At 42.2% G+C, this 10,801-nt stretch overlaps 1 protein-coding gene across 1 annotated transcript; it reads left to right on the top strand.

Annotated features, from left to right (window-relative positions):
- Positions 1 to 432: 432 nt before the first annotated feature.
- LOC308304022 (uncharacterized protein) lies at positions 433 to 10,429 on the top strand. The gene is made up of 6 exons (XM_080748578.1): positions 433 to 653; positions 3,876 to 3,971; positions 6,464 to 6,727; positions 7,401 to 7,690; positions 9,228 to 9,377; positions 9,824 to 10,429. Exons 2-6 carry the CDS (start codon positions 3,908 to 3,910, stop codon positions 10,184 to 10,186), a joined length of 1,131 nt encoding a protein of 376 aa, XP_080604704.1. The 5' UTR covers positions 433 to 653; positions 3,876 to 3,907; the 3' UTR covers positions 10,187 to 10,429.
- The last annotated feature ends 372 nt before the right edge of the window (positions 10,430 to 10,801 follow it).

The raw sequence follows: 10,801 nt of genomic DNA, 5'->3' as shown, positions 1-10,801 counted from the left end.
GTTCGAAGTGGAGCCGTGAAATTGAGCACTTCCAGATCTATGTTTTTGATTCTATGTGTTCCCCCCTGTGTGTGTGTGTGTGTGTGCGTGTGTGTGCCTGGCCTGAAAACAGCGCCCCTCCCTTAACATGTGTGGTCATAAAAGGTACTGTTCGAACTCAACGGGACAATTCTCACTGGTGAGACAGGACACACATTGCCACTCAGAGGGAGACCATGGGCTCCGCCCACGGCTCCTGTGGAAGGCAGCATTTACACTTCAGTGTAAACCTAACATCGCGTCAGTAGCCTCTTATTCTGAAGAGATCGACCCACCGGTCACCGGAAGTCTTATATGTGCTAGCTTATATTAGCCAACATAACACAGCTCCACTGCTCCACCACTGCTCCAGTCGCGGAGGAAACCAGCAGAAGAAAAACATTCGACGTGACAACAACATGGTGTGTTGAATCACTGTCGGCACTTTAAAATTAACCTCGCGTCGCCAGGCTTTCCACTGCGGAGTATATAATACAACATATAGCCTACGATTTTATACAGCGATTTTCTACGTACTCAAAGAAAGCACTTTAAAACACTATTAGAACCGTCGTCGTCAGCAGCAAGAGGACGTCGGTCTGTTGCAGCTGCAGCCACTGGGACACAGACAGCAGGTAAAGATGAACCTACCTTGATTAATGTTTCCATCTATTCTTCTATTGTTAACTCTTAACTGCTTTCACAACCAGTAGTTACTATCAGCAATAATAATGCAACAATATATCCGTTTGGAACCTAAGATCACCCTTTTCGCAACATCGTATCCAAAAACTAAAGGTAGTTACAGACACCTATGATGCTTGAGCTTGATGTTTCGACGCAAAGTGTACATTTAAGACGGGGTTGTTTATAAAGCTATCAAATGCAATGATGAATGGTGAATGACTGATGATTATTGTCACGTGGGACTATATTACACTTGATGTAACCCTGCCTGAATATCTTCTGACTTTGCATTGCCAAGCCAAGCAGCAATCCACTAAAAAACACTCTTGGCCAGGAACAGCTGGTTTGTATCACACATGCCCCTCTGCAGTATGCCAGCATTAACTTCATTCTCCTCATCATTAACATAGGACATAGCATGCATTCTCCCATTTCGACATGCATGGCTGACACTATAGCGGTTCTGAAAGCTCCACTGTACAGATTGTCAGGGATTGAGCTGGCTGGAGTCTTGCTCAAGGACTCTTCGACATAAACTCAGGGGGAGCCCGGATTCAAACTGGGAACCATTCGTGCTCTAATCTGGCGGTTTCTCTACCCCTGAGCTATGCCACCCCGGACACTTGGTCCATAGCAACATAAACAAGTTGTTCTACTTGCTTCCCACTCCTGTTCTGACAAACACCAAAGTACAAGTACAGTACATTGTACTTACTGTACATTGTTAGTTTTTCAGCAGTCCACACCCCAAAAAACATTAACCTGCATGCATGCTGATGGGGATAACCATACCATTTTAAGAATGCGGGTGCTGATTTCCGTTGTCTCGTGAAACAAATGACGTGTTTTTGCTACTGACAATTTGAAACCGATCAGTTTATTTGCTAATGTTTCCACTGAACCTATATATTACAGATTGCATTTATTTTAATTAACATCCTATAGTGCGGCCCCTAGTCTTGGCTGTCATCGGCCCCTAGTCTTGGCTGTCATCCATTTACATCAATTGCCCTGCGTATTTCCCACGGTGTGTAGTGGCATCAATTGCCCTGCGTATTTCCCACGGTGTGTAGTGGGGTTACACCCCGCCACTCCGACATGTCTCCATTCCGACACTAACCCTATCTCTAACCCTAACCCTAAACTTAACCCCTATGGGAGTGTCGCCACTCTGACAATTAGAAGTCAATTTCGGAGTGGCGACATGTCGGAATGGAGAGAGACTCCCGTGTATTGGAGTATTCTGCACTTGTGCTGTGCATACTCATATTTTAGTACAAAACTCATTAACCAATTACACTCTACCACCAATTCCTAAAATCTTCAGCTTTATTAATAACCCTTCTTTCCAAAGCATGTCACTGCCTTGTTAAACTGGCTCCTACCCATAGACCCGCCCACTCTGAGCGGACTGCTTCTCCTGGTCTGGTGTTGCGTAATGAACCTAGAGTTACTCTGGTCTGAGGCAAGACCAGGCCAATGAGAGTCGGAGCCTCGAAGGAGGGGGTGGGTCTAACGAGACAAGCAAATCAGCAGAAACAGAAAATCAACAGAAACAGTGGTGTGAGGGGGAGCTCAGCCAGAGCTCTTAATTGCTTCCTTTGAACTTCAAAGGGGTTGTGAACTAAGGCCGTTACTATCCTATCAAATCGATGAAAGCATCAAAGACAACAGCCTGTTTTATGCCTGTCATAGAGGGGAGGGGGAATGTTTTTGTGTACACACAAGTCAAACACAACCCTCCGGGCTCCAGCGCTGAGTCTGAAATCAGGCTATGCAAACACAGCAGCAAGATTCTTGAGCTGCTGTGATAGGAGAAGGATATCAAATGGAACCCAACCTCCTTAAAACCATTGTATAAATCACTGCTCTGCCTGCACGTAACCGTGATGCATGAAAACTGTTGCACTCTTTTCACCTGTACATATGTTGTTCCGATTGTTTTGTATTGTATTGTGTACACTTCTGCTTTGGCAATGTAAAAGTATGTTTTCTCATGCCAATAAAGCCCTTTAGAGAGAGAGAGAGCGGCCCGTTTGAAGGCATACTAATGAGTTTTACACTGTTATGGCCCAATCAATCAACTTGCTGCAAGCTTCAAAGGGGTGCACAAGCCCACTGAAGTTCAAAGGGATCAATTAAGAGCTCCAGCTAGAGTGAGACGGTGCACATTTTACGAATACCAAAAACGCTCGGCTCGAAACACCATATTCCTAACAATAAGTAACCTCAGTGAAACGGTGCCAAAACCTTAACCCTATCCCTAATTCTAACCGCAGTAAACGTGTACCTAAGTTACCCTAAACGTTCTTTCTAACCTTATCCTCAGTATAAGCAAATACAAGAGCGGGCGGTGGGAAAGAAAATAGGGCGAGGCAAGCATTCCGGCTTAGCCTTTTTACAGACAGGCAAAAGGACAGGGTCTCTAGCCCTCTTTGATGTCATATGTGTGCTCGTGCCTGTTGTACCTTCCTGATGTCTCATTCTAAGCGCAATAGAGAATCCCACCCCTACAGACTCCACTCTGCTATGAGGACAAAATAAAATTGCTTTCTTGGAAATATGTTAATCTCTCTATAACCATTCCGTTCCATTATCTCACATAAATGTGAGGTTAGGGGCTAGGGCAATGGGGTCTATAGCCAGATGGATCATCTGATGGGTCTTTTCCAGGTTTTAGAAATGCCACTAATCATTGCTTGTTTCTGCACTGAGAGAAGATGCCCAATATTCAATAGTCTGTAGAGGCATACGAGGTAGAAACACAGATCAATGTCAGTCTCCCCTCCCCCCTTCCGTCTCCGACAGCTAACAAACACATTGATTGCACAACCCCTTTGAAGATCAGGGAGGGAGAGAGAGTGCACACACACACACACACACACACACACACACACACACACACACACACACACACACACTGCACAGCAGTGAAAGGTTAGAGAGAGACTTGCTTAAAGGCATACCAGATATGCGCCAGTCTCAGAGTGATTGCTTTGATGCTCAACCCCTTTGAAGTTAAAAGGGATCAATTAAGAGCTCCAGGCTCCCCTTCCACCCAGTAGTCCAGCATATGACATCATTGCGACCGTCAGTCATTGTGGTATTGTTCTTCTTGACACCACTAGGTCTTCAGTCATTTAAGTCTTCATTCACCTGTTTAATTTCAGACCAGTGTGTGGAGTCCAGACTGCAGGTGAAGATGAACTCTCCAGACTGGGGCATTTCTATCAAACAGGAGGAACCTGAAGACCACCCACACCTCAGTGAGTTTACTGTGCTCTTCCTTTCCTTAACTTTTTCGCCGCCGTTGACAGTCCTCACCGTCATTGAAAGGGTTAATACCATGGCGCCGTTGACGGTGAGGACTGTGAATCTTACTGTATATACAGTAAAGATATTATTACTTACTTAATGTCGCTCCGGTCCCGCTCGCATCGGTAATGTCGGCGATTTGTTTACAACGCACGTTGGGCGTGCACGCGAAGTGAAGCTCCTCAATGTTAAGTCAATGGAGAGGCCCATAAAGAAACTTCATTTAAACAAAATAGCCATTTTGAGACATTTTGCAGCAGATCTAAATGTAAACAAGGCACAAGGCAGGGCGCAGTCATCTTTCCTCTTCTTGTCCCACACTGTCATGTGACTAGATGACGTAATCGTTGCCGTCAAGTGATAATCCAAAAAAACAAAAACAACCCCCTTCCAGCCCTTCAAAATAATAGCGGCGGCCTATGGAGGAAACTGCGTGGCGCCGAGGCACCAAGCAACCTTCAGATTAAGAGGCACTAGATGTGTTAATATTCTCTGTTCTGTATGTCTGCCATAATGACATCTCATGGCATCTCGATATGTCGGCATTAGAGCCATTAGAATAGTGAGAGAGATTCTCTTTTCTATTGATTGTTTTTCCAAATCATTACCGAATGCAAAGCATGTCATGTTTTGTGCAAATGCAATGCAATAGAAAACTGGACCATATAACTTTAAAAATGTATGGATGTAAGTAGGGCTGTCACAATTATTACATAATCGTCTAATCGCAATTATTTTAGGTAATCCCAATTATTTTGCATAATCGTCATAATCGTTAATCGTTGAAACATGTTGAGAAATGTTAATATAATTACAAACACTTCCAAAAAGTAGTGGAAATAGCCGATCTACAAGCTCACAACGTTGTGAGCTTGTAGATCGGCTATTTCCACTATCAATATTAGTATAAAATTGTCAAATATGTCAGTAATGTCTGTGTATATTTAAGTGTGTCATGCTTGCCATGTGCAACTTCAAAGCCTAAAAGCCAAACAGAAACTTAATTGTCAACGACAAATACACAATTAAATCGTTAATCACAAGTATTTGAGTGACAATTAATCGTCATGTAAAATGTCATAATCGTGACAGCCCTAGATGTAAGTTAAACCATCTAAACCATCTAAAACAGGGTTTGTCTGCTGTATCCGTGTGTCTGCTCAAAAGTAGAGCTCATATCGTCGATAAACTATGATGAAAAATGTTTGTCGACTACCTTTTTTCACTGACGAAAACTAAATAAAAACCTAAGTAAAGCCCTTTGCACACAGGCGCGTTTAACCGCACGGATAAAACGGACAATATAATTTTTTGAAAAGAAAACAATGATTCTCTATGACCTCATGCACACCGGCTCCGAATTAGCCGTGCGACGAGTGGCTGCCGCCGTACGTTTTTTTCTCGATCGAACCCAGTTCGATTCGTGCGTCTTGTCGCATGCGGTGAAAAACTCATCACTCCTTTTATGACTCCTTTTGGGATCCGCAGCGCCGATTCCGCACAGCATTGCACACCAAATCCAATGCGTTTTATTCATGCCGCAACCAAAAAAAACGCAACTGTCCTGTGTGCAAAGGGCTTTATGGTGACTAAATATATTGAACATTTTGACAATTTGACAACTAAAAGACAAGTCATTTTATGTTACGCTATTAAACAGGAGGAACTCTGAAAATAGCCGATCTGCAAGCGTAACATGTGTAAAAGGATTTCAGTGCATGACGCATCATTTGAAAGCTTTCAGTCTGCATTTTCATACTCCTTATAAAACTGAGATATGACATTCGACACATTCTCATTACAAAGCTGAGACATGATAACCATGACGACACATTCTATCAGATATATCATTTTTAAACTCCCTTGGCCTACTGGCAGTGTGCACAAAAGATGTTGATAGCCGTTATAGCGGTTTGTCATGGGGAAATCTCGATATTTCAACGTCACATTAGTCCGACTAAGAGTTAGGGTTAGGTTTAGGCATAGTTTTACTGAGGTTAGGGTTAGGCATAGTTAGTAGCATTCACCAGGTTAACATTCACCAGAGTCAGCAGGTTCGTATTCACCCGCATCAGACGTCGGAATAACGCTACGCGCCCGTTTGTGACATTTTCTCTGGACAAATACGGACAGAACGAGTCAGGCGCATTTTGAGACATACAGAGTCTTGCTGTGAAAATAAATCTACTGTACATAGATTTTCAATCGTGATAACGTTATGCACTGGGTAGCATGATGTGATTGGTCTACTTTTTACATAATTACACACATAGTGTAAAGACAAACCCTGTTCTATACTGGTAAAAACTTCTGAAACATCTGTGTTCAGTAACCATCGAGCCTCTTATCTTAGTAGGTGACATGTCATTTTTCATAATTATGGAACATGGAAGAGTGGATTCACATTTTAGCGTTGACTAACATGTTATTCTTCTGCTCCCAGACATCGTGCAGGTGGTTGTGTGTAAAGATGAGGTTTCTCCTGAACGGGAGAGGAGCTCCTGTCTGCACCAGAGGGAACCAGAGAATCCACACATTAAAGAAGAACGGCAACTTCAAAGACCAGAGGAGCCGAATGGGTCAGCGTCGACATTGCTAGCAGTGAAAAGTGAACCTGACGATGCAGAAGACGCTGAAGTTGAAGTCAAGCTTGAATGTGATAGCGACGCCACCGAAGACAGTGATGATTGGGACGAGACCAGTGAAGGTCAGTAGGTGTTAAAAACAGGATCAGGAACTAATTAATAATTGACTGTTCTCGCATATATATATATATATATATATATATATATATATATATACAGATCCTTCTCAAAAAATTTGAATATTGTGTGAAAAAGCATTGCAGATGCCCTAGAACCCCAAATCATAACTGACTTTGGAAACTTCCCACTGGACTTGAAGCAACTCTGACTTCAGAAGGTTGACATTTCTCTATTATAAATCCTTGTTGAGTGGTCTCGTGTAATATTGTAATATTTTGAAACATGGACTTTTGATATTCATGAGCTGTATGCCATAACAATTCAATGTTAAGAAAAAAGGTTTGGAATAATTCACTGAATGTCCAATGTATCTAGAATATATGAAAGTTTCAAGAAATATATGAAAGTTTCAAGAAATTTTACTTTTACACACTATCTAATTTTCTTTTTTTCTTTTTTAACCTACATTTACAACTGCTCTGTATTTTGCTTAGTTTTTTCTCTCTACACACAATAGTACTTTTTTTCTTTTCATACTTCCTTGTAACTTTGTAACCTTACTGCAACTGCTGTGCTGCCTCTGGGCGACTGATTTTCCTTCTTGAGATAATAAAAGTATCTTATCTATTTATCAATCAATTTCCCTCACACACACACACACACTTTCTGTCTCAGGAGTGATGTCGCAGTCTTCAGACACCCAGGTCTTCTCCTGCTCCGAGTGTCCGTACTCCTTCACTTCTCTGGTCTTCCTCTACAAACACATCCAGAGGAGCCACAACGACCTCTACTGCCAAATGCTGAAGAAGGGTCACATAACCAAGGCGGGAAAGGAAAAGAAAATCCACGTGTGTGCCTTCTGCAAGAAGATCTTCACCAAGCTGGAGAGCCTGAGGAGGCACGAGCGTGTGCACACCGGGGAAAAGCCCTTTCAGTGTGAGCACTGTGACCAGCGCTTCAGCCAGGTGATGGATATTTTTTATCCCATGTAATCTTTTCCCCAAAAAGATAAAATTCACTCCCACACAAGAAAAGGAGACCACACCAGTGTAAGTCAGTTTTTCTCTTACTGTATATAGGGCTGTCACAATTATTACATAATCGTCTAATCGTGATTATTTGACATAATCGTGATTATTTTTCATAATCGTCATAATCGTTTCCAGTAAAAAATAGTGGAAATAGCCGATCTACAAGCTCGTAGATCGGCTATTTCCACTATCAATATTCTTTTTTAAGTATAAAGTTGTCAAATATGTCAGTAATTTCTTTGTATATTTAGGTTATGTGTCATATCTACCATGTGCAACTAAGCCAAACAGAAATTGAATTGTCAACGACAAAAACACAATTAAATCGTTAATCGCAATTATTTGAGAGAAAATTCATCGTCATGTAAAATGTCATAATCATGACAGCCCTAACTGTATATTAAAGCAAAGTCAGTTTACAAAATAAGTGTCCAGTGGTACAAAAACATGTTTCTCGTTTCTTTCTGAATCTGAATCTGCGTACAATGTATAATCATTTCACAGATATAGTACAGTAGGCAGTAGGCACTGAATGGTTATACATTAGTCTCTTCCTGATTGGACAGTTGAAACATAACGATGAACATGAGATGGTCTCGTGTGTGAGTCTCGTGCTCAGAAGCCAAGGATGTAGAATGTTTTTGGCTTTTCCTTTATCAAAGTGTCTGGACACTTCGACCTCTCTTTGACATTTCTCTGGTCATCTTTGTACAGACCTGCAGTGGGAACATTCTCATCACATGCCCAAGTTAGTTGTTCTAAAACAGAATAACCTTGACACTTGTAACACTGAAAGTGGTGTCTAACCATATTAAATCATCTAGACATTAACCCATTTAGGCCTAGAATTATTGAATGCTTTAGCCAGTGAAAAATAGCAGATATACAAGCTCACAGCGCTGCACAGAGTGCCGCGCTGCGAGCTTGTAGATCTGCTATTTTTGAAAAAGCCGTGAAAATGTGTGCAAATCTTTGAATATAAGTATTTTCAAAGCGAACGTTTGTAACTCAAATTTTTCTTCTGGGTGGTCCCTGGAAGGCTGGAACTAGATATTTTGAAATGGGGGTCCGTGGCCAAATAAATATCATTTTGGGGGTCCTTCAGATGAAAAGGTTTGAGAACCACTGACATAGTAGTCTCTCAAGAACAGACTAACTGAGCTCCAGTTAAGTGAAAAGGACCTTTTCTTTGACGATGGCTGGCCAGATTGCTGACATATAAACATAGGTTTTTTTCCAAAAATCTTAGAAGGATTCAAAGACTCGGGTCAAAATTCAAATGTTCACGATTTTTCAAAAATAGCAGATCTACAAGCTCGCAGCGCTGCACTCGGTGCCGTGCTGAGAGCCTGTATATCTGCTATTTTATTTAATATTTAAAGCATAAAATATTGCGTCATAATGTGTTCAGGCCTAAATGGGTTAAAATGTAATTTTATATTGATATCGACCAATCCTTATCTATCACCAGGGGTCTCAGCTCAAGACGCACCACAACCGCGCCCACACCGGGGCCAGGAAACCCTTCCAGTGCGAGGACTGCGACAAGAGCTTCTGCGCGTCGAGTCACCTGAAGGAACACCGGCGCGTCCACACGGGAGAGAAACCCTACCACTGCAAGGTAGGGATGAGACCATAAGTGATATATTATCGTTTATCGTGATTAAAAAAAACACTCACGATAATCGCATCGTGGAGATTTAATATATCGTGATATCGTCCTCCGTCGTGCACTGGGATCAATTCACCTTTTATTTGCCGAGCTGCATATCCGGTATAATTTAAACCCTCTATAATTGGTAAAAGGTACTTAATAATAATAATATACCTTCTTGATACAGTCTTTTTTCACTCTCTATCAAATGTCTTTGCCAAAAAATAGCCGATCTACAAGCTCACAACGTGTCGCAACGTGACCGCGTTGTGAGCTTGTAGATCGGCTATTTTTTGGCAAATGTTCTGCCCCAGGATAATGGATTTTGATTATCGCCATAATATCGTACATCGCGATTTCTTTTGTCACAATAATCGTGATATGAAATGTTCATATCGTCCCATCCATCCCAGGAGTGCAACGAGAGTTTCTCCTGGCTGTCCACTCTGAAGAGGCACCGCCAGTTCGTCCACGCCGGAGGGGACGATCCTTTCCAGTGCGAAGAGTGCGACGGCAAGAGCTTCACCACGGCGTCTTCTCTGAAGAGGCACCAGGCCGCCATGCACGCCGGAGAGCAGTCCTTCCCGTGCAAACAGTGCGACAAGACTTTCACCAAGCTGGTCGGTCTGAAGACGCACGTGCGTATTACGCACGTGCGAGGAAGAAAACCCTTGTATCTAAAGCATTTAGAGCAGTACTGGCTTTCAAGTTCAACCAGTGCTCCGGGGACCACCAGTGGTCCTTATGGGGTACCAGGTTGGTCCCCAGCTAAATGACGGAGTGTTGGTAACCAAATAGACCCCTCTTGAAAGCATAAAAAGAGTCTGTTTGGTTTCATTTTACGCTCTCAAGAGTTAAATTATTCTTAAACACATCTGCATTACTTAACTCATTTACTGCCATTGTTTTTTGTTTTCTAACCTTTTAAAAGTACTCACAGAAAATCCATCTCAAGTAAGATCCAGTAGATCGTGCACGATCAACACGCACACCGCGACACGGAGCCGATGACAAAAGACTGCATGTGAAATGAATCCAAATCAAAAAGGTAATACATGAAATGCATAGCAATGGTAATCTAGGGCCATGGGTACACCAAGAACCTATCATCAGTCTAACTGTATAATTATTAGAAAAACAATGTATAATCTGTAAATTAAAACTATCTGTACACACTAGTCACTATAGGATGCCGGGTCAACAATGACCAGGCACCTTGTCTATATACTGTAACATGGCAAGTGCTAAGGCAGGGATGTCAAACTCAAATACACAGTGGGCCAAAATTGTACAAATGGTACAAGTCGAGGGCCGGACTGGTTCAATATTTATTTAAACGCAGGCTTGTGGTGACTCACTGCCTCAGTCTGATGGCCTCAAAAGTCTAATAT

The sequence above is a fragment of the Nannobrachium achirus genome, assembly GCF_963921795.1.
Source record: "Nannobrachium achirus genome assembly, chromosome: 19".
NCBI classification, from domain to species: domain Eukaryota; kingdom Metazoa; phylum Chordata; class Actinopteri; order Myctophiformes; family Myctophidae; genus Nannobrachium; species Nannobrachium achirus.
This window is presented reverse-complemented; position numbering and strand designations above follow the sequence as displayed.

Excerpts from the sequence above, each read along its gene's own strand:
- LOC308304022 (XM_080748578.1), top strand. The coding sequence starts at position 3,908 with ATGAACTCTCCAGACTGGGGCATTTCTATCAAACAGGAGGAACCTGAA. Across the intron at positions 3,972-6,463 it reads TGAAGACCACCCACACCTCA|ACATCGTGCAGGTGGTTGTG; the intron begins GTGAGTTTACTG and ends TTCTGCTCCCAG. Across the intron at positions 7,691-9,227 it reads GTGACCAGCGCTTCAGCCAG|GGGTCTCAGCTCAAGACGCA; the intron begins GTGATGGATATT and ends ATCTATCACCAG.